The 27878-nt window shown below is 43.3% G+C and overlaps 1 protein-coding gene across 1 annotated transcript; it reads right to left on the reverse strand.

Moving 5' to 3' along the window:
• Positions 1-929: 929 nt before the first annotated feature.
• On the reverse strand, positions 930-20682 carry adra1ba (adrenoceptor alpha 1Ba). The gene is made up of 2 exons (XM_035434616.1): positions 19236-20682; positions 930-5055 (listed from the first exon to the last, which is right to left on the reverse strand). Exons 1-2 carry the CDS (start codon positions 20197-20199, stop codon positions 4433-4435), a joined length of 1587 nt encoding a protein of 528 aa, XP_035290507.1. The 5' UTR covers positions 20200-20682; the 3' UTR covers positions 930-4432.
• Between the last annotated feature and the right edge of the window lie 7196 nt (positions 20683-27878).

Here is a 27878-nt window from a genome sequence, read left to right on the forward strand (position 1 = left end):
TTTATTTACAGAGTGCTTGGGGACAATGCCAAACATTGATGAAAAGAAACAAATAGAAAACGCAGTGACACCACCCTCTTACCCCTCCCCACCACAGACATACACCCTTTCCTTCCTTTCACCTTGTTTCATCATCGTATATCTTTCTCTGTCTCCATCTCCCTCCCTCTGTGAAAGAACGCCAGGCAGGATACGGGAAGGATGACAGAAGATGAGGTCATCTCATCATTGGGTCCCATTGGGGGGGCACACCTGTGACCCGTTTTGAGACATCGCCACAGGGAACCATGGTTTCCAGGTGGTTTCCATGGCAGCCCTGGGTTACGACAGAGGCTGTTTGATGTTTCAGAGGAGCCTTTTTTCTTAATAATATTTATTTCTCATCTTCCTCCTGTTCATTAGCAGGTGAAACATGGATGGAACCAAACTCTTGGACTAGGACTCAGTGGGAGAAGGACATCAGACCACCCTGGTGGAAATTCCAGCTGACCATCCTAAGATGGAATCTTAGCTAGAACCAGCTTCTGCTCCAGCTGGATACCATCTGGAATTTGGTGATAGTTCGTTGTCTGTACCAAACTAGCCTGCAAGTCTTGCCAGCATGGTGGCTATCTCAACCATCTTCTTTCCAGCTCGACCTTCTCCTAACCAGCTTCAAACTCGCTGGACTTGCTTAAAACCAGGCTGGACGTTCCACCAGCGAACACTGTTCTCTGTACATTTTTTCTAGGTGAAAGACCTTTATTTGTGCAAGTAGGTTGTGACAAGGTTTCTTATGAAAGTATTCTTTCCTGTTCCAATGTATAGTTGCTTGGTCTCAGAGAGGAGCTTGGAAAACTGAAGATTACGACATCCCTTACTGAGGGAAACAGGTGTTTGTCTGCGGGATGCGTTTAAAGACAGAAACAAGACACAACCACAACCACAGGTTGAGACAAAGGGTGAGAAGGCTCATTTAATGGACAGTCGAATGGACCAGTCACAGTTCCTGCCTTCCATTCTAGAACTATACTGTCTCGAGCAAATTATCTGCCCATCAAAACAAACAAACAACAAAAGCCTTACAATTTAAAAAGGTGTTGGTGCTTTGACCTCATCCTGCAAGGTTTAAAACAGGTGTGCAGTAAAATTATTTCAGAAACCATATTTACAAAACACCTGAATGCTTTTTTCTTAAATAAATGATGCCAAAGATACCGAAACAACAACAACAAAAAACAAACATTTCAATCTTTAGCTTCATCCGAACATTTTCTAAGGCAGATTTTCTATAGATGCAGAAGAACTGAACAGTCCCCCATCCCCACACAATTGTTTCTACAAAGGATTTTAATCAGATTGCTTTTGTTTCTGAGAACATTGTCTGTCTCTCGGATCCAAAGTACCGCATGCATTAAAATGACCTCACGCCCCATGACTTGTCTTGAGACATTATGGATTGACTGATGTAGCCTATTTCTGAGAGCAGAGTGAAGAGGACACAATTGGAGTGGATCTATTCACTCCATGACTCATTTATTGTGATTGAATGACCGGGAACCCATATATAGTCACCAAAGATTCACTGTTTAACAAACATACATTGTCAAGATACAGCAATAACATAATAAATAAGACATTCTGCTTGCGTTATACTCCTCTAGAGCTGGGCACAGTTGGAGCTGAGCAGAGAGCTGGCACTCTTGTTTTTCCACTTGTGAATGCGAGTTCTGTGGCTTTTTGTGCCGAAGAACAAATCAACCTGCCATCAAAGGACAGTCTGGTCCTCTCCATCCAGCTGTCCTTCGCTCTATATCACAGTCCATTGAACTTCAGAATAAAACACTGTGTTCAGTCAGGTTAATACTCTCCCTATTCACTCACACAACACTATCAAGATACAACACTGCCTGCTCACACTCAGGTTTCAACACTGTCGATTCACTCTCTCATTACAACACTGTCAAGATACAACACTGTCTGCTCACACTGAGGTTTCAACACTGTCGATTCACTCTCTCATAACAACACTGTCAAGATACAACACTGTCTGCTCACACTCAGGTTTCAACACTGTCAATTCACTCTCTCATTACAACACTGTCAAGATACAACACTGTCTGCTCACACTGAGGTTTCAATACTGTCGATTCACTCTCTCATAACAACACTATCAAGATACAACACTGCCTGCTCACACTCAGGTTTCAACACTGTCGATTCACTCTCTCATTACAACACTGTCAAGATACAACACTGTCTGCTCACACTGAGGTTTCAACACTGTCGATTCACTCTCTCATAACAACACTATCAAGATACAACACTGCCTGCTCACACTCAGGGTTCAACACTGTCGATTCACTCTCTCATTACAACACTGTCAAGATACAACACTGTCTGCTCACACTGAGGTTTCAACACTGTCGATTCACTCTCTCATAACAACACTATCAAGATACAACACTGCCTGCTCACACTCAGGTTTCAACACTGTCGATTCACTCTCTCATTACAACACTGTCAGAATACAGAAATGTCTGCTCACACTGATGTTTCAACACTGTCAATTCACTCTGTCATTACAACACTGTCAACATACAACGCTGTCTGTCCACTCCTCAGGATACAACACAGTCTACGCTATTTGCTCTAACAGTAATAGTATATGTTGCTCTCACTGCTCATCACTGGGTCTCAACCATTAACTAATTCAAGGATTTTTGAAATACTTTCAAGGTCCCATGAAAACAAAACAAAACTGTACAGTAGGCAAAGACCGGACTAGCTGGCGCAAACCACATGGTAGTCCAAGGTATGAGTTGGCTTTGGGCCAAGTTGGACTTTATTTCATGACAACAGATTGGGTTTTTGTCAGGCCAGGCCAAATTATTATTTAGATGTTTTTGATGTAAGTTGGAATAAATCTGCGTACAAATTAAAAACATGGACTTGTACTCTTCCGGTTAACTTAGCAACACGAGAAGACAGATTGCTACAGAAAGTGTGTTTTAAGCCAAAAAAGGACTTAATGTTACTGTTTTTCTACAGGGACTGCATTCAAGGGTTCAGTCAAGGTAGCACAACCTGAATATTTAAAAGTAATATTGAGGAATGCGTATAAACTAATGTATAAGTGTTTTCTTAGTTTTGAGTTATGATAGTTGGCTAATGGCTTAAGTCAGTTCAAAGAAAACAGGAATATAAACCATGTCCATTGGATATATTTGGAAGTTGTGTTCATTTTTCCCAATATTTTATAGCTGTAAAAAAAAAACTAGTAGTACGACCAAGAGAAAATGATCGGACAGGTATTGTGCAATTGTGTTGAGCAAACCTAGACATCAAGCCTTTTTAAAAGTTAATTCAAAATTAGAATTGTCATTTTAAAACCTTTTTTATACATTTTTATTTGGTTGATCATTGTGCCTATTCTTTTCATATTCTTTTCAGACCTGCATAGACACTTACAGTAATCTATATCATGACTGATAGTTAAAGACTGTCAGTAACAAATACATAAATTACCTCAATATCCTGACAATTAATTCTGTTCCAGGTTCAGCGTCTTCAACCCCAATCCAAGCACTGTTTAGAGCAGAATCAGAATTTAAATTCAGGATCAGTTTCTATTATTTATTTTTGCCATTATTTATATGAAACGGGTCGAGAAACGGGACAAGAAGCTTTGATAGATTATCACCAATAACACTAAAAAAGTACATTCAAGAACTTTAAAGTACCACTGTCCAATTTGTTATTTCAGCATGAAAACCCTGATCACTACTGGGCAGCATATGATAAAGGTATCTCTACATAGAACGTCATGCCTTTTTTCCACAGTAGAGCTGGAACTACACAGCAAAATTTTCAGCGTAAAATCTCCTCTGAGTACTTTTAATACTAATAGAGTACATGTTGTCCCTACTGGATGGCGTTATTGTTAATTTAACACTGTTCAGAGCTCGTTTTACACTAGAAATATTTCTGTGTATGGTGGCACATGCAGGCTCTCAAAGGTCCATGTTATGTCTTTTACACATCTGCTTGTGGGCTGTGATCTGTGATCTTGGCTTGCTGCTCTGTTTCAGAAGGAACAATGCTCCGCCCACATCTTATTGTCCCTGTGATGCTCACAGGTAGACAGCAGCCAGGTGGAGCCCGAGTGCCAGTTTGCTCACAGCTCCAGCACAGCTGTACATCCTTGCCATGACCCATGAACCTTGATCCCTGACCCTTCGTAGTTCTTAACCAATGGCTGGGGGCCACTGGTCCCACGTCCCTTGGATCCAACATTTAATGGCATGCATCTGGACACACACAAAATGGGTGTGGGATCTTTATTGTTCCACAGCAGCGGGACAAAAAGCGGACGCTGACAGTCAGTGTAGCGTCAAAGGTGCCACCCCGGTACAGTGCATCCACACACGGCGGTGACATCATCGCGGACGCGTCACCCGATTGGACTCGAGGGGACGTCTTTGTTCGGGATGCTGTCCCTCGGTTCGCCCCACGCCCCGCCCCTGTCCCTCAGTTTGGCCCAGAGCGCGAGGCCCGGCCGTTTGTCCTGGTGGCCTCGGAGGGGGTGCGAGTTCGTCCCGTTCGGGTTCTTCCCTCCCTGGAGAAAGGCCCCCCTTAGGGACCCCTGCTGATGGTCCAAGCGGCTCCCGGGCAAAGGGGAGGGGCAAGGGGAGGGGCAGGGGGATGGGCTAAGCCCCCAGCCTTGAAACCTCCCGAGCTCCAAGTGGCGCTCTACGCCTCGGCGCCCCTCTCTGGGGCTGGGGTTGGCGGAGGCCAGCGTGCGCAGGCTGCCGTTCAAGCAGGCGGAGTTGTTGTCTGCGGAGTCCTTGTGGGCGTGGTCGTAGGCGTGCAGGTGGCAGCTGCGGTACTTGTAGGCCTTCCAGCCTGGGCGTTTCCTGCTCCGGCACTGGCAGCGGAGGATGCGGATGAAGGCTTGCTTGAACTCCCGGCTGTAGCAGGGGTAGATGATGGGGTTCAAGCAGCTGTTGAAGTAGCCCAGCCAGAAGATGACTTTGAAGAATTTGTCCGGCGGACGCAAGTTGGCATTGAAAGACCCTGAGGGATAAAATAAAAGTCCATTAAAGGAGATTATGCTTAATTACTTCCCCGGACTTGTCTTGTATATTACAATAAAACCCCTTTTTAATGTGGCAAGTATGAATGATCCCCTTGAGTGGTTCGGCTGCACTTATACCACCAGATGGCAGCATTTTCCCACAATGCCATGGTTCTCTGCAGCCATTCAGACAGACTGAGCAAATACTGACAAAGGAAATGTCACTCAAAGGAAACACATGACATTTTAAAATGTGAAAATGCAGACAACGGGCATCTGGACACACTTTGCAAAATTTTAGAATATTATCGAAAACACATTGACACATACCATTGAAGTGGTTGGCAACATAGCAGACAGGCAATAAACGTGTCAAACTCAATTTAAATAATGACATAAAAAATAGCCTGAAAGACAAAGACATCCTGGTCTAGGCAGATTTTTTGGATTTGTGAGAAATGCAACTGATGAACAGCAGGTCATTGCTTCCTGAACAAAATGTCTTACCAACCAACTGCCAAAACGACCATATTATTATCCTATTAACGGTCCTTTTCATAAGCATCTTTCAATGTTCTATTACAGTATGTCCAAGTACCAAATGAGGGCCTTATCATAAAAAATTGAGAACTACTCAGTTACAGTAAGATTTCCAGATTAGGTAGTTTTGAAGTTTACAAAACAGGTTTAAAAAAGCTTCATCGGACCAAAAATATTTCTCTCTTTTTCCAGTTTATCTTACTGCGCTATAATTACAATCCCTATGGTAACTCGGAGACAGACTAGCTTCTGTTAAATAATCTTTCTCTCCATCACGCTTAATGCTCTCCATGATTCCAGCACTTTAAGTCCCTTTAAAAAAAATAATAACCTGGAAGTTCCTCTTTAACTGCTTTTCATAACTTTTCAGAATTAAAACATTTTCAAGGATTTTCAAGGACCATGGGATCCCTGAGAAAACATCATGGGTTCCATCTCAGAATAAATGACCTCCCACCATACAGGCCTGGATTTGTTTAAACTAAAGGATGACTGTTTGTTTTTCTGATTTACACAATGTTACGCAGTTAACAGTTGTCTTGAATACCACAGAAGCAATATTACACTCTCTTACGTGGAATTTAATTACCAATGATAAACGTTTATCATGAGAATTCAACATGCAGCTATTTATGTTTATTTTTTTAATGACAATTTAGACAGGCTTTCTTTTCAGTTGTTCTCAGATGTGAACTCTCGCTGTTTACATTTAATTGGACTTCAGTCCGTTGAGACACTGCTTGCTTTCTCTCTTGTTTTTTGAATCGGTGAACTCTTGCGACACAACTTTTTCTCTGTGAAGTGGTTCGCGACGGGCTTCAACGGAATCGGTTTGAACTCGCTACGGGCGACTGTGGTGGAAAGAGGGTTTCTTAAATAGACCTCCGTTCCCGTCTTCCTTCCCCCCGTTCTCCGGGGGACAGTTTACGGTCACAGACGCATTATCCCGACGTCTCGCTGATGTCTCAGCCACGGCACGGGTTCGCCGCTGGGAGACAAACCCACTCCTCCTCCTTGGCCCAAACCGCACAAATTCATCCCTTTTTTGGCCTTGTCCTGACTCGGCCTGGTAGGCCATTCCGGCATGCGCTATTGGGCAGCCCTTCACCACAGTATGCGTTACAAAAAAGATTTTAGGAGAAAAAAATGTGCATTCCTTCACTTTTAATGGGAGTCTTTATGAATTTGGGTGAGGAGCCAAGAGGGCTGGGATGGGGGGGGGGGGGGGGGGGGGGGGGGGGGGGGGGGGGGGGGGTTGCAGCTTTCATCAAGTTTAACACAAAATCGAGTGTATAAACTTCCTGAGAGCACACAGCCTGTTCTGTATGAATGGCAGCGCGCAGACAGTGCTTATTCATGTGGAGGCTCCTGCTGTCTCCTTGTTCTCAGAGGCATCCTAAATTCGGTCACGGGTCACAACCCTCTCCATGCCTTCCCAGATTTCTGAAATTGTCCCGGGAATGCTGAGCACTTCTGCCATGCCGTGGCCTGCTCCGTATGCACTCTCAGAAACACAGGTATAGTGGAGGTATGGTTTTGGTCTTTAAGATACAAATTTCTCAATTTTTTGTCACTGTGGTCAGACATCACCGCTTACACACTCTTTAAGGTCTAAGATCACTAATATATTCAGTTAAGAACATTCTGAAGCTGATGTAACAATGGCTACTGGTAACTGAAAAGCAATGGAGTTCGAGAACACTGACTTAGAATTAAAAATAAGTTCCAAAAAACCTACTCTTCAAAGGTTTAAGCCTGCTGAAGGGGTTTTTCCTTGCCACCGTCACCCTAGGCTCAGTTGGGGTTTAGGCCAAGATCCATTGTGAAGTGCATTTTGACTGATATAAATTAGGTTTGATTTTGATTTGATTAACCTTCAATATGAAGCGCATAAGACCTGTGTGATTTTATGTTTGGCCAAGAAACATCAAAAGTGACAGCTTCATGTTCAAGTCCAATTTTCCTCAAAGCAGACTCTGATACGCTATTTTTTTGGAGTCATCCGGGGGTAAACTTGAGCAACCAGGTCACATGTGCTTCACGTTGAAAGCAAGAACATTGATAAATCGATACTGCTGCGGGAGCTTGCATGACAGGGTAACCGAAGAGCTGTGTGGAATTTGGCCGTCGTACTGGGGTACCCATCCTGTTCCTCACAACACAGTGTGGCCAGGTTCTTAGAACAGACCCTGAGAAAGGGGTATGCAACTGGGGGCCCGGGGGGGAGTGGCCTGCTGTAGGTGGACGTTTGACCTTCATCTCTGAAATAAGAAAAATATTACTTCCACGCGCCAAACGTTGTAGGTTCGCATGTACAGTTTAAGCCCAGCTGCTCCCACTGGTGACAGGAGTAATAATGCGAAGAAGGACTGGCTCGTATGCAACCTTTTTAAAAAAAATGAATCTGACCGAGGGTTGCCTGGAGACCCTTTCTGTTAAGCCACTATTCCAGTGCACGGTGAGAACTGTGGTCCCGAAATCGAATCCCAACTGCCAGGGCTGACCGTGGTTGCCCGGGCGACGCATAACGCATGCCGATACCGTCGTTTGCGGTCAGGGAGGGTTCAGTTGGCCGGGGAACCCGGTCTCCTCTCTCTCCAGTGACCCCCGTCGATCGATCGCGAGCTACACCGGAAGCGTCTCCCCCTGATTCATGTTTTTGTGCAGGCCAAGGGAAAGGCATAAAAACAACCCCCCCCCCCCCCCAAAAAAAAAAACTCTGGCCTGCAGGAAGAAGCAGTTGAAAAACAATGCCTTAAGGTCTTCATCTGAAGGTTAAAGAACAGCCAAGGCTCCTCCCACGCGGCCTTTTCCAATACTCTCTCCAAAGGGATGACAAGCTCTGCCTCTGCCTCTCTGTCAAACCCCAGCTCAGCTCTGGCCACTTAGCGGAATAGCTCCCGGCTGAGAATCCAAAATGCTGTGCTGTTTAACTGGTTCGAGAGGGACCCGGGTTTTCTGTTTGTTTCTCTTCTGCAGGTACTTAAAAAAAAAAAAACCCTTCTTGAATTTTCTACTTATGGCCACATTTGAACCTACTTGAAAATATTAGTTTTATATTTGTTTTAGTTTTTTTTCCAAAAAGAAGAAACCCTTAAGGCACAACTTTCATGTCAATGTACATTATTACACACAAACAGTGGAAATGAATAAAAACAGTAAAAGGTGTAAACACGATATTGAATGTTTTTTCAAAAAGTAAATACAAATAATATATTTTTTTACTGCAGCTGTGGGCCGTTTCCCCACTGTTCTCATTATGAGTTATAAATTATGAACTTCTGTTTCATATGAAATCCCTTCGGAGGTGAAACTGACACGCAGAAGCCCTGGTGACATTCATTTCTCGCGCTGAACACTTTCACTTCGACCGTTTTATCGCACATTCTTTTCTTCGCTTGCATTTCGCTCTTTTTTGGGTGGAATAACGCAGTGTGGGCGCATACTGCACAGTCATGCTCACACAAGCCAGATTCCAGGTAGGTAGAGAGACCCAGCGTGTCAGTGTGTGTGAGAGAGAGTGCGTATGTGTGATTTTGTACGTCTATTTGTGTTTTAGCACGTGTAGGTGAGCGTGAGTGAGCAAGACAGGAAGAGAGCATCAGTTCTTTATATGACAGAAAGATAGAGAGAGTGTCTGTGTGTGTGTGTGTGTGTGTGTGTGTGTATGGATACGTGTATCATGTCACTGTACAGTATATCAGTACATAAGTGAGGGGGGTGTACTGGGGGGGGTGATCTGTGTATATTAGTGTCTTTCTAATTCCTAAGAAGGGGACAGTTTGGACACTCTCCCACACCCCCCACTGCCCACGCACTCGACTGGACCGTGGGGACCAGGACCAGGGAGGTGGAGGGGCACCCCCAGTCCCGCTGTGTTCCTCCCGGCACAGCTTTTTTTACGGCCCATTAGGGAGCCGCTGCAGCGCAGCGCAGGGAGAGAGAGGCTGGCCGTACGAGCCCTCCGCTCGGCGCGCCTGAGAAACTTACGAGCAAGTCCTTCATCAGGACAAACTGCCGTTAGGGCCGCAGCGGGCGTGTCCTGCCGCAACATACTCACACTCTCCCAAATAAAAGGGTCTCTCTTTGGCTTGTCTCCATCGGGGAACCATTTTAAGTTCTTTATGGAACCCTCTATGGTCGATACGGTAAAGTGTGAAAGCTTCCCGGACTGAAGCATTTTGCCTGACAAAGAGCCCTTGAACTAGACTGTGTTCATCTATGGAGACACAGCGCAGCCTTTTGGAACCCTTTCTATTGAGCGTTTATTGAATCTATTGTGGTAAAATAGCTGTCATCTTTGTGACGATCTAACCAGTCTTTAGGAAAAGCTGGTAAAAGTTCTTGTGTAGCTCAGTTTGTTAAGGTTTGTCACACATGCCGGTTGGGGTCAAATGATGCAGGTTTGAACCTCAATTATTTAATTAACTGAATATAACAGGGAGTCCATAGGGGTGAAAGACAAAAGGCCTTCTCCCTCTTGGGTTAGAATGGGTTGAATTGAATTCGGGACAGATTGGCACAGTTCCTCCATTTAACTGCCATATTAGTACCTCCTTATGGTGCACCTGGCACCACAGCTGGTACGCACAGGGCTGGCAGATCAGCAAGTTTGACAGACATGGCTGCCGTTTCCAAAATTGGGAGAAACCGAAAAACTAGGAACACCTTGAAGATGGCCACAAGCACACCGAAATGTTGTGTGATCACTCACTGGACTTGGATGAAAATGATCAGGGGACACAAAAATGATTTAGGTCTAAATAGTCTGAATTGATAATAAAGGTTTTCAAGTCTAGAGAGATGGCAGCTGTTGCCCTCTTTATAAAGTGACTCTAATACTTATCTTCTGTTATTATACAGACCTCTTCCCTGAGAAAAACAGCCTCTGAGCTCCTTCCTCCAAATAAACCCAACTGTACACGGGCATGAGAACCTCTCATCAATTCCAACATCCAACCCCCCCCCCCCCCCCCCCCCCCCCCCCAAAAAAAAAGAAGAGTGTCATCAAGATGGTCCATACACAAACTGTAACACTAGCTCAGTGTTCTTAAGAAGGTCTGTCCCTGTTATTGTAAAACAAAAAACCAAAAAGTATTCCAGAATTTTAGCCAATTGAGAAGTTTCACACGAAAAGGGGGCGTGGCTAACAAAGTATTCACAGAATGCCATTGCTGAACTGTGACGTCACAGCGAGTGACACAAACCAGGCATCCTTCAGCCTGGGTCGAGACAGAAAGCTCGAGAAACGTACCCCCCCCCCCCCCCCCCCTTTTTTTAAATTTTTTACCTCTGCCATTTTCAGAAAACGATGGCAGTGCTATAGCTGGCGCCGCTGGCTAGTGTAATCGTCCAAAAGCCTCACTATCGCTACTTGATTTGCAGCCAGTTGAAATAACTGAAGCCCAGCGTAGCAGGGACCCTGTGAAAAGCCCAGACATGTCGCTCAGCAGATTTTGTGCATTTGGTCGAAGAGGCTGATAAAATATATTTTTTTTCCCCACCCACAGAACAGACTTGCTGTGAAAAACAATTCTTTGAGCTACGAGAAGCATTACATTTGGCGATAAACGTTCTGAAGACGAGCCACATTCTCTCTGATATATCTTCGCTATGAACTGTCAAGAAGCACCAGACAAGGGCTGTATTATATTATAAAACCATAATCCTCATTGCGTACAATGCTCTCGCCGCTACTCGCAGCCACTAGTCTGTGCAGTTGACATTATTATTGTAAACTACGGGTGCTTCGTACCAATGTTTTCCTGTGGTCTGCGTGATTTCATTTATGAAATAGTGTTTTTTGGCATATATAAAATGAACATGCTGAATATTACATCTCGCACAAACTTAAATTAGTCTTAATTTGCCCTGTAGGGAAATGTAATTGTTCTTGTTGCCATTACAGAATAAATATTTCAGCACTATTAGGATCAGATTGTACGGTTCATTAGTTTAATTTCTGCTGGAGAAGAATTGGAAATCTGATTCGTATTAATTTCCATCAGATAAAGAGTTTCAAGGTTGTTCCTATTTCCTGTTTATTTGCTAAGAAGTGTGTCAGTCCAGCAAGAGGCCAAAAGAATATGAAAAATATATTTTTTAAATAAAGCAACATGCACAGTAAAATTCCCACTGTAAATTGAACTCTGACAGAGTTTGTATGAGTCCACTCTGGCCATAGAATCCGTAAGAGTTGATTTAATGTGGAACGTTCGACTGTGTATGTTTTCCTGAACATTGGTATCGGCTAAGCAGTAAAAAAATCAGAACCAGAAGAAAGTCAATAAAACTGAATAAATGTCATGAAACCATCATCCTGTAAATCTCATTCAAACCTCATCCCATTTTACCCTTCTAAACATATGCACTGAGAGGTCTCTTACTCCTCTGTCCCTTCACGATCATGATCTTGCTGCAGATAGAGGCCTGAATTCAATTGACCTTTGACCTTGTCTTTAACTCACAAATCTGAAAGCGAGAGTGACTTTTAGCAAAACAAGCTCAGTTTTTATTCAGCAGTGTTTGTAATTGCTCATCTTGCCAAACTTTGTGTGTGCGTGCGTGTAAGTGTGTGAGTGTTTGTGTGTGTGTAAGTGTGTGAGTGTTTGTGTGTGTGTGTGTGTGTTTGTGTACGCGTGTGTGGGTGTGTGTAAAGAAGCGCAACCTAACACTTGAAACCAAAGTTAAGGAGAACAGTTATAAGATTCTTGGCCATAAAAGTGGAGATTGAAAAGCAGAAGGACCCTGAAAAAGCAGAGAGGCGAGACGTGTTTGCTGGCAGGATGTCTGTGGGAGGATTAGGTGATAACAGAAGGGAGTACCACCCTTCAAGCACTGCTAAACACTGCTCATTTTCCAGCGTCGTGCACCTCTCTGACTCATTACTCTCGCCCTCTCAGCGATATTTCAATTTCCACACGCAGAGAAAACTGCTCTGTCACCCTTCAGCACCGTACTGGCAAGGGCTTTGTTTCTTTAATGTACAGTACCTTTTTTTTAATGTGGGGAAGCTTGTTCAACAAGCCTGAAATGTCTTTAAATGGGTGGGGGGGGCCTTCATGCAATACGGCCACTTGCTCACCAGCGAAAGACACCTATGAGAACGGTAAAGAAAAAAAGAAGAGGAACAAAAGAGCTCGCTATCTGCAGAAAACAAGCGCTTTTTCCTCACCGTGGGGAGAGGATGTGAAGGAGGAAATAGCTTTAAAGTTTAACAGTTACATTCAAAGGCAGCTGGGTTTTTTTCACATAATTAAGGGGCGAAAGTCCACCTCGCACCCTTAACGGAAACCAGTGAGGCACACATTTAGATCAGCAGAGAGGGAATACGAAGGCAATCAAACAGCACTTTATCCTACTTTGCTTGAATGGTCTCTTGGAGATATACTCTGACTCATAGATTTAAGCAATGCGCAACAAATTATTAAACTACGTAATTATCCATAACAAAACAATATGGATCTTCATGTAGACTATTATATGGGAGAAGGTTCAATACATTCTTGTGTTGCCCTGTCTGTTACAGTCCCACGTAACACTATTATTGGCTATACTGTTACACAAATGGCAGGTCGGGATTTCAATGCATCTCTAGAGTCCCCACAGTGAGTCCCCACAATAGCTACTTGTGTTACACCACTATTGCATCTGCTGTTACACAAACCGCGGAGCAGGGCATCGATGAGTCCCCACAATGGCAGCTCTACAGTCCACCAGCTGTGCAGCCATTGCACCAGAGGACTACATTATTATTCTAGACGGAGGCAGGCCCCAGATACCTGGTTGACCTCTGCAGATGCTCTTGCACAATGGCGGAAATTATTGTGGACTGAAACTCTTGTTCTCTGGTCCACAATTTTGCATCATACATCAATAATTCAAAGGGACAGGCCAGGCAAAACTGTTTCGTAAAAATATTGCAAATAATATCAAATCCATTTGGAGGATGACAAAATATGGCTCCATTTATTTCAGAACAGCCTTTGCTTGTATGTCATGTGACAATTAATAAAGCCATTTAAATAAGTCCTAATATTTTTGTTCATTACATTTCTAAGAATTACCTTATATTTTTTTTGTATTTCACACTTTTTGGTCACACCACTATTGTGTTTTTCATAGGTACTATTGGCATTGGAATAAACAACAAAACTGCATGAAATATCAAAGTTGTAGTTAGTAAACGTACAGGTTGTCTCCAGTAGCTGTTGCTTGTGATTCTTATTTCATGGAACTGAGTTGAGTGCCTGAACTAGTAAATCTCAAAACGAGTGAACACATACACATTTTATCCATGTTTCTCAATAATATTTTACAGTCAACTTTCCCCAGCAGAACACTTAAATGTACTCCTAGTAAAAAGTGTAATGTTGACTTAATAGGATGAGGCAAATAGTGCTTTCCCATGCTTTCCCTGACAGTTTAAAATGGATGAAGTCACATCAATATAATGCACACTCAGATGTGTTCTAAATTAATCAAGTTTAATGGGTAAAAAAAAAAAAATCAATTAATCAAATTCCAAAAACTGACAGACGCTCGCATTAAAACTTTCACTTAAGTTGTAGAAAAACCCAGATCAGCAAAAAAAGCACCCGTAGTTCTTTCAGCTGGCTCAAGAATTCCCTAAAGCAAAATGGATTTTTGATGAGACAGGAGCATGCGGTAGTTTTCCTATTGATTTTAATTTGGTGCATTATCTGTCTGCGCTGCTGTGTAGAACTTTTAGTGAGAGCGTTTGGCCTACTTTCACTTCAAAGTCACTCCACATACGCATGAGCTCCGCTTGGGGTGATTAGATTGTCAATTAAGATGATTAGTCTATTGTAGTGCGATAGCAGCACATACAGTACAGTGCTTTGAGAAAGTATTTGCCCATTTCCTGATTTCCTCGATTATTGCATATTTCTCACACTGAATGTTTTCAGATCTTTAGACAAAATGTACTGCATGACAAAAGGAACCTGAGTAATGACAAAACACAATTTAAAAATTATTATTGAATTTATTTTATCGAGCAACCATATCACCCAAGTGAAAAACAAATTGCCACCTAATAACTGGTTTCACCATCTTCAGCAGCAATAACTGCAACCAAACTGTTACAATAATTTTGTATCAGTCTTTCACATCGCTGTGGAGGAATTATAGCCCTCTCTTCTCTGTAGAACTGATTTGATTCAGACAAATTGTTAGGTTTTTGAGCATAAACAGCTAATTTCAGGTCCTGCTGCAGCATCTCTATTCATCTCAAGAATCTTACTAGGCCACACCAGAACTTTAATTTAGTCTTTTCAGCCATTTAGATGTGGACTTGCTTTTCTGTTCTGGATCATTGTCTTGCTACATAACCCAATTATGCTTGCACTTATAGATAGAAGACCGGACGTTCTCCTTTTTTGTGCAAATGTGAGACAAACATTGATGTATCTCGTGATTAATAGTGGTTTTTTGCCTTGCTACTCTTGAACATTGGCCTAAGCTGAGGCTACAGAGGCCTGCAGTTCTTTGGATGTTCTTCTGGTCCTCATGACTTCCTGGATGAGTTGTTGCTGCGCCTTTGGAGAAATTTTGGCTGGCCACTCCTGGGCAGATTCCCCAGTGTTCCAAGTGTTCTTCATTTAGAGATAATGGCTCGCAGTACGGTTTGGTGGAGTTCCAGAGCCTCGGAAATGGCTTTGTAATCCTTTTCAGGCTGATATATTTAGAACTTTGTTTTCTCATCGTTTCTTGCATTTCCTTTGATCATGGCATAGTGTGCTTGCAGAAACGTGCTGGTGACTACTTTACTCTGATTTCCCTGTCTAATATTACATTTTGTCTAAAGATCTGAAACCATTCACTGTGACAAATATGCAATAACGGAGGAAATCAGGAAAGGGGGCAAATAGTTTTTTCATGTCACTGTAATTAGAAGCTTGACAATAAAGACGAATGCACTTGTTAAAAAATAAACCAGTCGATTCTAATAATAAGATTTGATGAATTGCAATATATTTGAAGAATTCACTATGCCACAATCGCATCATCAAAGTGCAACTGCAAACAACGTGTGACAATAAATATATTGCAAGCGCCATAGCAGAAATACTGTAACTACAGATGAAGTGCTGCTGGGTGTTTCATGAATCCTTAACCCTTTCAGGAGTAGGTTTTTTGGAATGTTTTTTCTTTCTTTCAAATTTCTAAGTGTCTAGAACTCCAATGCTCTCAAATCACCTGCAGTGACTGTTACATCTGCATTAGAATGTTCATCTCAGAACATTCTAATCACATATTTGTGATCTCACTCCAAAGGGTTTTAATGGTGCCATGACAGAGAGAGAGAGAGAGCGAGAGAGGGAGGGAGGGAGAGAGAGAGAGAGAGAGAGAGAGAGAGAGAGAGAGAGAGAGAGAGAGAGAGAGAGAGAAGGAGAGAGAGCATCTGAAGCACCGAATGCTGATACCTGTTCTGTTGGATGCAGTGAAACTTGTCCTCCCACTGACTACATACAAATATGAAGGGCACGCAGGACTGCACTCTGAAAGTAATGGCCTCCCTCGAGTCATCCGTACTTACGCTTAAATGAAGAGGAGCATTAAAATCAACATATTACACCAAGGGGAAAGTGTCTTTGGAGAGTTATATGGCCTTTACAGAGATGGCAAATGCTCAGGATGTCCTCGCAAAATTTTCTCTTAGTTTTTGTTTTAACGCTGAACTGCAATTCATGCATTTTAACCACTAAGGGTTTTGTTGTTAGTGGGGAAATTATTGCCCCCCCCCCCCCGCCCAATGCAATATGCTGAAAAAAGCTTGGAACATCAGTAAAGGGAGTTCTTGTGAGAAAGGTTATACATCATTGGCTCCTTATTTTCCGAAATCTAACGAGGGAGGAATCCGTGCTCATCTAAATAAAGTCTTTCAATTCCCCGAGTCCCCATAAAAAAGTGGGCTTCAGTTTGGAACAAGCCAGTATGTCATATTCCAATACATCACTGGAACAGAGTCGTGCCATCCTGGAAAAAAAAACTACAGATAGGTAATACGTGAGCGGCATATTGCCTTATTGTATCTACACAACAGAGTGGCGCAGTTATAAATTCCTGAGGAGGAAATTAAACCTTACTGTACCTTACGTTCTGATTGCACAGGGCTTCACTGATACCTAAAAGCGCTATCACATTGGTGCTGTTTAAAATGCTGCATATAGTAGGTTCTGTAAAACTGATAGTATCCTTAATTTAAGTGCTTCTTTTGTGGTTGGGACCTTAGCCAGGGGCTTTTTACTAAATTTGTAAACTGTCCAGGAACCAAGGGTTAGTGTAATCAACATCACATCAATTCTGAGGAGAGAGAGAGAGAGAGAGAGAGAGAGAGAGAGAGAGCATGTGAGTGTGGGTTGGATGTGAGAAGTCCCCCGTTCGTAAAATAATTACAAAATTTGACAGATGGAATTTCGTAGAATAGATCCAAATTGGTTGTGAGACCAGGTTGGAGTATATGTGTGTGTGTGTGTTTGCGCATGTGAGCAAGTGTATGCCGGGAAGACCAAGAATGGATTGACTGTGAATTAGCATCTCCACTCTAATACAGCACTGCAGGATTTTCACCTAGCTGCCCCTCCTGCAGATTTCTCCAAAGCCCGGCAGCCACAGGAAAAGCTGCTGTTGCTGTCTGCAGTCTGGACATCTAAACTTCCTCTAATTTATAGCCCCCCGCCTCAGGATTCACGCTAGGAATTTTTCAGCCCTCTATGGAAACCCACGGACGCAGACTCAGAAACGATTTCGCACAGAAATAACGCATTGCTAAAGTTAAACTCGGAGCTGTTACGTGGCGCGTGCTGGTAACGTAAGCGGGTGTGCGTTTTCCAGAGGAAGTTGCCGTGACATTAAAGCCCTTCTGCTCGGACCTGATGCCTACATTAGTTACTCAGAATTTGCGGAAAGGATAAAAGTGGTAAGAATTAGTACAATAAATAAATAAATAAATAAATAAATAAATAAATAAATAAATAAACCCCAAAACAATAATAGTAAACTAATTTACTCTTAACAGCTGGGAAACTCATATAAAAAGTATTCCTCTTTAAACTCGTTATTACCTTTAGGGGTAGCCTATATTTTCCTAAATATACAGTACTATAGCATATGCACCATAATACCCAGTAAACATACGATATATAGCCTACCACCTGCTTCTTCGTGAAGAATGTAATTCTTCATGCCAACTGTACACCTAGATCCTCACAGAATTTAGAAATAGAAGTGCATCGCAGAAATTACAAAAATTAAGGCGATTCGACATAATCCACCCGTTATAACTGAAACGCAAGTGTCACCGCTGGAGCGGAACACATACACGGAGCAGTCAATAAAGCAACTGAGTGCAACTCCCTGCATTATGTGCATAAGAATATGGCTTGGGATATAGTTCGTAGTTTTTTCTTCTGTAGCCTATGTACAGTAAAATCAGAAAATACATGTCGACGTTCTTCGAGGGCAGGAGCACAGTTGGGACACACCGGCTTGTGCAAATGATGGCGTATTTAATTTACACGAACTTTGAGCGCCACACTGACTTCACTGTGCTTGGTGATGGAGGTTGGATAAAAGAGGTGCAGGAGATGATGAATTTATAAATGAAAAGCAAATAGCAGCTATACAATTGTACTTTATCTTGCATCTTTTCTACCTACTTTCATTCATGCATGCGTAATGACGATGGTGATGATGATGATGATAATAATAATAATAATAATAATAATAATAATAATACTACTTCTACTACTACTACTAATAATAATAATAAGAAGAACAAAAACAACAACAACAACAACAACACCATTATTTATGAAAATCGAATTAACATATTTTTATCATTATCCGTAGGGGGGAAATTATGATTATACTTTGTTTTGTCAAAAGAGAAAGCAACATTACTGCCTCTGATTATGTTATTATCATCGTAATCATCCGCAATGTCATGTAACCCCCATTGAATAGGCAATGAAAGTTCTACGATAGATTCACGAGCATGCTTTCCTCAGAATGGTTTATTAACAAATGCTAATTACAAATACTTATTACGTTAAATTTAAATTACAGATTTAAGCTTCTGCTTGTTTATTGTGGGCAGGTCCTGCTCCGTCCATAAATTATACTCTCTTACATCATTAGACGAACAGCTTTGATGAAACGCGGGTTACCAAAAGAGTATCTCGTGTCCATTTGTCTTTCCCTGACAGGAGGGCTGCCTAATAGGAACAACTGAAATTAATTTCAGCAGTAACAGCATTAACCCATGTAGCATGAATAAGCGTCCATACACTTGCGTGAACATTGACTGCTGCATGAAACGAAACTTTCGTCACATGAATGTTTAAGAAGACGGTTTCAAAACGTCTTACATGTAAACTGCATGAACAAATCGAACGATCTACAATGAAAACAAACCATGTTAAATGAATGATAAATTAGCCTACTGAATATTAATATTTCTGTCGTTGTTATATTGGAACCTTACTGGGACATTATTTTATAATATGACATGTTGTTTACATCAGGATTTAGTAATTTTTTTTTCGGTTTGAAGAATACCCTACAGTAGATGTGTACCAAGTGCGTGGACAATGTGATATAAAATGCCACCTACCAATCGGCAGCGCGAGGAAGAACGGCAACCAACAGAGAATGAACATCCCCACCACGACTCCAAGAGTTTTAGCAGCTTTCTTCTCCCTGGAAAATTTCAGCAGTTTGACCGTTAGGGAGCACCTCGGCGGTTGCCCACGACCCTTCCCAGCGCCGCCGCAGTCCTCGTGAAGATGCGACCCTTTGTAGTGGATTCTGAGCGTGAACTCGTTCGAATCCCTCCTCTCCCTCATCACTCCAGCCTCCAGGTTCTTTGTGGTCCTTTTAGCAACTATGTACACCCGGCAGTACATGGCGAGAATCACAGCCAGGGGGATGTAGAAAGAGCCTAGGGACGAGAATAGTGCGTAAAATGGCTCTTCGGTGATGAGGCAAACCGTATCGTCCGGGGAGGGAGGTTGTTTCCAGCCAAGCAGAGGTCCGATAGAGATGACCACCGCGAGGACCCACACTCCGAGCATCGCCAGCAGCGCCCTTTTCTCCGTCACAATGGTCGGATACTGCAGCGGGTAGCGCACCCCAATGTAACGGTCTATTGAGATTACGCACAGGCTCATGATGGACGCGGTACAGCACAGGACGTCCACGGCCGCCCAGATGTCACAGAATATCCTCCCGAACACCCAGTAATTCAGGATTTCCAAAGTAGCGGAGACGGGCAGCACGGTGGTGCCCAGCAACAGGTCCGCAATGGCTAGGTTGATAATGAAATAGTTCGTCGGGCTGCGCAGATGTCTGTTGCACACCACCGAGAGAATGACAAGTATGTTGCCAACGATCGCAAATATAATGAAAGCACCCAGTACCATACCCAGAGGGACCGCCCGTGTAAGGTCCAGGGGAACGAACGCGCTCTCATTGCCCGTTGTCACGTTGGAATCGTTGGCTGACAGCGGTGCCGCCGTGTACAGTTCCGCAGAACCGTTTCTCCACGAGTTCGCAGCATCATCAGTGTCCAAACTCATTTTGACACGAGAGTTCCTCCATAGCACACAATATATTAGACAAAAGAAAAAAACTATAGCACCATTAAGTCAGCTTTTCTTATTTCCGCTCTTGATACATGTAGTCATAATTTTGTTGTCACGACTGAAATTAGCAGAAACGTGGTACGAGAAAGGGAAAACATAAATAATCTAAAATAGTTTTTTTCCTGTTACGCAAACATAAAACATATTATGTATATTATCTTCTGTTATCGCCGCAGCACTAGAAACGCCTGTTTATCTCCAAGCTCCGGTCGTCTCAAAACTCCACTCCGCAGTGCTCGCCGTCGAATTGACCCAATCAGCCAAACGACAGTGAAAATGACCCCTCCTGCAGTTCATAAAACGCCAATGCGCTCGTGAGCTCAGTCTGATTCCCAATCGCCGACAGAGAAGTATGACATGAATGAAGTGTCGGGAGCTTGCAGTCACGGCTCAAGAACTCATGGCGCAAACCTTACATTCCCCCCCCCCCCCCCCCCCAAGAGTTTCAACGAGCCATACAGGACCGTTTTCACGGGCAGACCATTTTCCGTCGTGCAGGCTATGCGATACTGGCTCAATACATTAAAAAAACAAAAGAAAATAACTCGGAGAAAATTCATTCAGCGTGATTTTCGCAAAACATCACACAACCCCTGCTCACGTAGTCTGTTCTTTAGAGAATCGGGTAAGGCGAGCTTCTGATCTAAACTTGTTGCACAGTCAGAGTAGCGAGACCATGTCGCGGGATTAGAATGCACAAAACAACTGGGATTCGACGTGAAATAGCTTCTCATAACTCACCAGAATCTATCACTAGCTTGACATTTCAGCAATGGCAGGCGCCAGGAACGTCACTCACGACGCAGGGCTCCCTCATAGATTATTCAACACCTGGCGTTTTTTACTCATCTGTCGGGAAGATAACCTTTCGTCCATAACTTGACATTTGACAAGATGCAACTTTTTGCTGTCCTTACGAGTATTACTTTCCCCCAATATCCTCAAAAGACTCACTGTTCCGTTTTGTGAACATATACACTGTAAATGTAATTTATAGTTTCAATCAGCAACATTGACTTTAAAATATTTTCAAGCAGCCATTCGGAAATTAATCGCTCAAAAGAAAAGGTCATGCCGTCACACTTTAAATTTCTCCTATGTCTCCGCAGGGCTCACGGTTCACGTTTTAATGGAAAAGTACTGCTTAGCTGAGTGTCTAAATATTTCATCAGTTCATCCGTAACAACTTAAGCTAACCTATCCATTAGATAGTGAAATAAAACAAGATAGCAATGCTTTTATAATGAAAAGAAAGCATTTGGCAGCACCTAACAGAAATGTTTGGCTTAACTTTATTTAAGTTTCAAAATTTTAAGGACGGATCAACGGAAAATATTTATATCTGTAGTTGGCCTACTCATTTTGCCATGGTTCTTTTCAACAGTCTTGGTTGCCAAGAGTGTCCGTCTTCTTAGTTCTCAGCTGATAAGACCTTTAACTTGTCACAATGACCCGTTCTTGATCTGTCGCACAGCGCTGTAAAATAATGTTAACTTTTTGTTTGTTTCTTTCTTTCTCTTTTTTACCGTTTGGACTGCCAACTGGAGGATTAGTGTGGCCAAATGTTTTGTGCTGCCAGCGCAGACCACTGGCACGCGGGCTCGCACGGGCGCAGTGGAGAGTCTCTCATTTATTTTAATAAACGCATTCAGTAAAAAAAACAAAAAAACAAGTGGGTCAGGTGGCGTGGCGGCGCTGTAGGTAAACATATCAATCTCAAGTCCAGGGACCCGCAGGCTGAAACCTGGCTTTGTTTGTGTGGACTTTGCTGGTTTTCCTCTTTGCCAGCTTGCCCCTGTTTACCCCCACCAAAAAACTGCCATTGGCATCTGCAAATGATTATCCTTTGATTGTCTGGTGTCCACTTCTGGGCGAGGTCTTGCTACACAATAAAATTCCCAGTGTTATTTCAAATCTAATCGTGTTAATTCAACATTTGGTACCACTCTGGTAGCCTATGTCTCACCATGGCACTATGGCTTGGGGCGGACCAAATATTTTCAGAAGCTGAATTTCCAGCTGTCAACCGGGCTCTGCACGTGCAGGTTTGCGTCAATGCGTCTGTTTACGTTCGTGATGACATCGTAAATACTTTAGCCGTTTTGCTAGGAATTTGCGTGCGCTGTTTACAGCAGCTATACATTCATTTCATTTCTCATGTTGGGAGCCAGGTGCTGCGGGTGGACTGTCCGATACTATTTAATTCCTCATAAAATCGTGTAAAAACAGAGCCCTGCTTCACAGGACTTCACAGGATTGCTGTTAATCAATAGATGGACTCATTTTTTGCTGTATATCAATCCATGCACAACAGACAATATCATTTAATTAATTAATTAATTAATTAATTAATTTTTAAACCTTTTTCTCTACCCAATTTGGAAGCTTTCATATCAATCAGGGCTGATATGTTAGGACGTTAGGAATTCGGGAAGGCGCGAAGAGGCTCGGGCTCACCACCAAAGAGCGTGATATCAGCTGCTGCTTCTTATCGCGCCACACTTCCATGATTCAGGCTTGTACAGCTTCGCGGGCAGTCTTGCAGACACTGTAATGGCCAGCGGGGGTCGCTGGTGCGCGATGAGACGTGATGATCCCAGCCGACTGAAACCCTCCCCAAACCCCGGGGCAACGCTACAGCCAATTGTGTGGGCTGGCAGACACGGTCGTCATTGGCACGGTCTCCACCATGATGCCTGTTAATATGCTAGAACAGAGCCTAGGAATAGTGCACATTACTGTCTGAAGTTTCTCATAAAATTTTAGATTTAGAGGTATATTTTTGGTTGGCCCAGAATTTTTGTGTGCGATGAAGGATAACTTTCTGGCAAACTGCTGGCTTCACAGTGGCTGTGTCAGAGTGTTCAAGGGTTTGTGCAAGCAAGAAAAAATCACGTAAAGTCACTTAACGAGGTGCTGGGACACCATCTACGCACGGCCCATAGGCAGCGTGGCACAGAGGGTACCTGCAGTCCTCTCTAATTCTGCTGGAGATATACGACAGCACTTCTTCCGCGAGCTAGTTGTCAAGGCGATGGAAAATAGAAACAGTCTCAGGTGTTGTTCCGGAATATCCCATATATGTATGATTGGGCTCCACGTCTTGAGTCTGAGAAGGGGCCTGATAATTGTCGCGTATAACGGCACTGTCATGCTCCTCAAAACAGCCTCGTGGACAGGGGGGCATTATCACCCCGAAAAAGACAGCTCCCTCCTCGCAGATTGAACACTGTTGTGTGTCCCTTTTTTTTTGTTCGCAACCTGTTTGTCACAATTTTTTAAAAGATTAATGTTTTCTTACATGAAGCTGAAGGTTTGCAACACTTTTGTGTGGCTCACAGACCAAACGGCAAAAGGCGAAGCATTCAGATCTATGGGAGGTGGCCCTGTTTAGGGAGTTTATGGGAGGTGGCCTGGTTTAGGGAGTTTATGGGAGTGGCTAGAAATCCCAATTCTTCTGCGGGTGTTAATCCTTTGGCCCTAAATCTGTTTGAATTGCAGACTAGTTGACTGTGTGAATGGTGATGTCCTTCATTGTCCCGATAGCGGACGGTGCAAACAGACACCCTCCTGATCCGACCTACACCCTCATGCATGAAATCGCAGGGATAAATGGCTTTGTATTTATCTCTCGTTTGAGTTTCAGAGCAGTTTCCGTACAGAAATGTGATTTTAAATGCAAACGTGAGCAGCCTAAAATGATTTAACAAACCTTTCATTCGGTTTAAAATTCGTTAACCAGGCCTCTGGGAAATTGTTTGAAACAAGGCCAGATTATTTTCTATGTATAAAAGGGGGAAGTTGTTTTAAAGTGGCTTTAGGCATTGTACAGAATTCAGTGCTGACCACAATGAATAGCGGGCCACCACGGCATGTAATATGAGAGGTGTGGGATATGGGGAAAGTATGACCCCCCAGCCCTCACCAAAGTGCCCACCCCCCCTCCACCCAATGGTCTTCCCACAATCCCCCCGCCCCCCCGCCCACCCCTGGCTTTTCCCCTCTGGATGCCCTTGAAAGCTGCCGCACGTAAACACAAAGCAGCGCAGAACACTTAAAGTGAATTAAAGTCATTAATTTTTTCCCTCTCTCTTCCTCGGCGGTTGTTGAATTGTTCATCGGCAGCACGTGAACGGTGAGCCGTGGAACGCGGTGGGGGGGGGGGGGGGGGGGGGGGGGGGGGGGAAGGGGGCGGGGTGCCGTGCCCTTCACTCTCTCTCCGCCCTCCTCTTCCTCTTTACATGCTGAAGAGACTCTGGAGAGGCCTGATTAACAAGAGGCGTCTGCATGGCATTGCAAATGGCTGACTCGCGTGAGGGACACAGTGCACTACATTTTTTTTTGTCTTTGTCGAGTTTATATGTATAAACTTTACCTAGAGATTTTGGAGGGGATATGATGAAAATCAGGTGTGAGGGGCTTATCAGGGGTGGGGGTAGATTTTGATCATAAGGGGTGGGGGTGTGAGCGATGGGGTGATTGTTACAGCGGATGGAGGGGAGGTGGATAGTATCGCAAAGGACACCTATGGTTTAAAAAAAAAAAATGCCACAGCCAAAATAGTACTTCTGCTGTCTCAGAGCAGAGAGCATATGCTTATTATTATAAAATGTTTTTATGTGAAGTGGAAGGTTTCAAAACATTAATGTGAACCAAGTAGACACGGGATGGGGGGGGGATTTGGCCCTACGTAGGGAGCTTGAGGGAGTTGCTGGAAATCCCAGTCCGTCTGCGGACGTTAAATTTGCCGGCCATAAATCTATTTGAATTGTAGGCTTGTTGGTGTGAGTTGTGTTGTCCGAGTTACAGATGGCATAAACAGACACACTAATGGTCCAACCCACACCCACATGCATAAAAGCGCAGGATTACGAGGTTTACTATTTAGTTTCAGAGCAGTTTCTTTAAACAGGAATCAAATTTTTTCAAATCACACTCAGGGTTTCCCAGCTGAAAGTGTAACGATGGTAGGATGTTTGTAATCATTTTATTTGTAAGTGTTAAATTCAGCACCTTCCTTCTTCTTCTTCTTCTTCTTCTTCTTCTTCTTCTTCTTCTTCTTCATATTATTATTAATATTATTATTATAATGATGCAAGAAAACCTTTACACTAACCATAAATGTAAACATGAACAGCCTAATGCGAGTCACATGTCTTGCCTCACTTGGTTTGAAATGTGTTTATTGGGTCTCTGTGAATTTATTGAAAAGAAGGTCAGGGATTTTTTTCTTACATTTTGTTATTTTATGAAAAAAGTAAATATATTAAATATTTTCTTGCTGATTTAAGGAACGTAAGCCATGACAAATAAGTAGAGAAACCCAGAAAGCATAATGGAACATGTGCCAAAGCAGTTTCTTTGATTGCGCCATATGTTAGCCTTATGTGAGTAAATTTAATGTGCTGGCTAACTTTGCACTCGTAGCAGGGAGAGCACATTTGAATGCCTCAGCCAAGCTTTTTTTCCCGGTATTCCAAGAAAACATTCCCGGTTTGGGAGCATGCAGAGCTACAACTCCAAGCGATTTAAACCTGCAGCTCCATCGGTCCCTGACTACTTAGCGATGCATCCTGCTGTGCTAGAAGAAGTTCCTGGGCTAATAATACGGCTTGGTTCACAATCTGATTCATTTCAGATAATGGAACACAAACTGAAACTCAAATTCATTATTTGTGTGTTTTTGGTTTATGGCATACAAAATTTATTCTGGGAAATATTTCTGATCTGTGCTTTCCCTGTTTCTACTATGCTCACACAACTCTCAAATATGTCCTGCTGTAGCACTTAATGTTTCAGCAACTTTTTTGGTTCCCATTATTGCTCCCCCCCACTACAAATTTGAAATGGCTAATTAAAACTACCAGTGTGCATGTTTTCCAGAAAGTGATGGAAACTTGTCTTTGCCGTATTGCGAAGCTGAGCAGGGCTTGAGTGAGCTGCTCGCGGTACATCTTTGACAGATTCTGTTCTGTTCAGATAGAGCATGTGTCAGCAACAGCGAATGGTTGCCAGTGGGCGGGGCTAATCTTAACTTCAGCTAATGAGCGTCTGTCATAGATTTCTGACACCTGCCATTCCCCTACAATGAACCGCCAGAATTCAGTCACTCAATGCACAAAAGGACTTTTGTTTAGAAGGAGGGCTCCACTGAAGCTGTTTGAAGGCTGCCACTTTCCAGGAAAGAATAGCAGTGGAAACTGTAAAAGTGGAAGAAGTTTAGGCCTGTTATTATGGTCATTCTTATTAACTGCATTTGGTTAACCGAGCGAGAAGAATGTGTTGAAGACCAAGGTTGTTTTTCAACATATATGCTGATAAGACTAATAGTAGGATGCAGCATTACAGCATTTTATTTATTTATTAATTTTTTTGTACCACTTAATCAGAACACCGACTTCATGACTGCCAGCTTTAAATCATGGAAACGTATATTTTTTACTGGGCAGCTGTAATAAGGCAGCGCTCAGAATAAGATATGGCCAGAAGGGGCCGTTACTGGCACTGAAAGGGCTAAGCAATGCAATCTGGATCATCTGTCTAACCAGGGCGCCCGGAAGCCCTCGTTATTCATGAGTCTGAGGCCGATCCGGCGGGATCGTAATGTGCGCTGAGCAGGTACATCATTTAGAGAAACGGCCGATTCAGCAGAGCAGAGAGGCTGAGAGCTCTGTGGCGAGTGTGTGCCTCCTTCTGTGCCCTTCACAGCTGGGACGACGAACGGTGGGCCGTTCCGCATTGGGGATCCCCCCCCGTCAGCCCGCCCCCCCACACCCCCGCATCCCCTCTCCCACTCCCCCGTCCCCCCAATCAGCGAAGCTCAGCAGAAAAGCTTCTGCACACGCTCAGTAATAAGGCTTCCAGCACCAATAACCAATTTTCACAGTGTTTAAAAAAAAAAAATTTTTTTAAAGAAGAATTATATGAAACTAATTTCTTTGCAGTCAATTGCACTTTCCACACTGACCTCCTGGGGTTCCCCCTCCGGGCCAGACCCCTTTTTAATATAGACAGGGCTCTGCACAAGCACTCTGCAGACGGGGTGTAGATTTAATAAATTAAGGAGAACGGGGCAGTGAGCTACGGCCTCTACGTCCCATCAATCCCCATGAAAACCACCGATAATGCGGGAGGCGTTGCGTGTGCTGCAGCTTGGCACCAGATGGCACACATTTGTCATGCCGGCTAGAGAAGTGGTGTTGGCTACCTGGCAAGGCTTTTGAGTTGGAGTATGACTGCTGGCATAAGTGCTTTCTTTCTCACATTTTTGCTTCTGGTGCGCTATGATTTCTTTTCTCTGGGGGTAACCTTATGTCCGTGTAAAAACACCTTTTAAAAAAAGAAAAAGAATTGTGACTTTCGAATTCACAATAACAAAAATAATAATAATAATAATAATGTGTTGCTGTCAAAGCTGTGCTACTGGCAAAGTCTGTTTGTATAGCAAATGTCCTTATCCATTAATCATCTGGGATACTTACTGCTGTGTGTTTACAGGAGAAATCGCACAAGCACAGTAACTGAGCAGGAATGTTGTTGTTTCCGGCAGTGGGCTGTGTACGCTGTGTTTGCCTGGGGGAGTGGCATTGTTTAAGTTGCGGCTTGGGGCTTAC

This window comes from Anguilla anguilla, chromosome 9 (assembly GCF_013347855.1).
Source record: "Anguilla anguilla isolate fAngAng1 chromosome 9, fAngAng1.pri, whole genome shotgun sequence".
In the NCBI taxonomy this organism is placed as follows: domain Eukaryota; kingdom Metazoa; phylum Chordata; class Actinopteri; order Anguilliformes; family Anguillidae; genus Anguilla; species Anguilla anguilla.

Bases quoted from the DNA above. Each gene is read 5' to 3' on its own strand.
- adra1ba (XM_035434616.1), bottom strand. From the start codon at position 20,199: ATGAGTTTGGACACTGATGATGCTGCGAACTCGTGGAGAAACGGTTCT. The intron at 5,056-19,235 runs GTAGGTGGCATT...TTTATCCCTCAG, and splicing joins CTTCCTCGCGCTGCCGATTG to GGTCTTTCAATGCCAACTTG.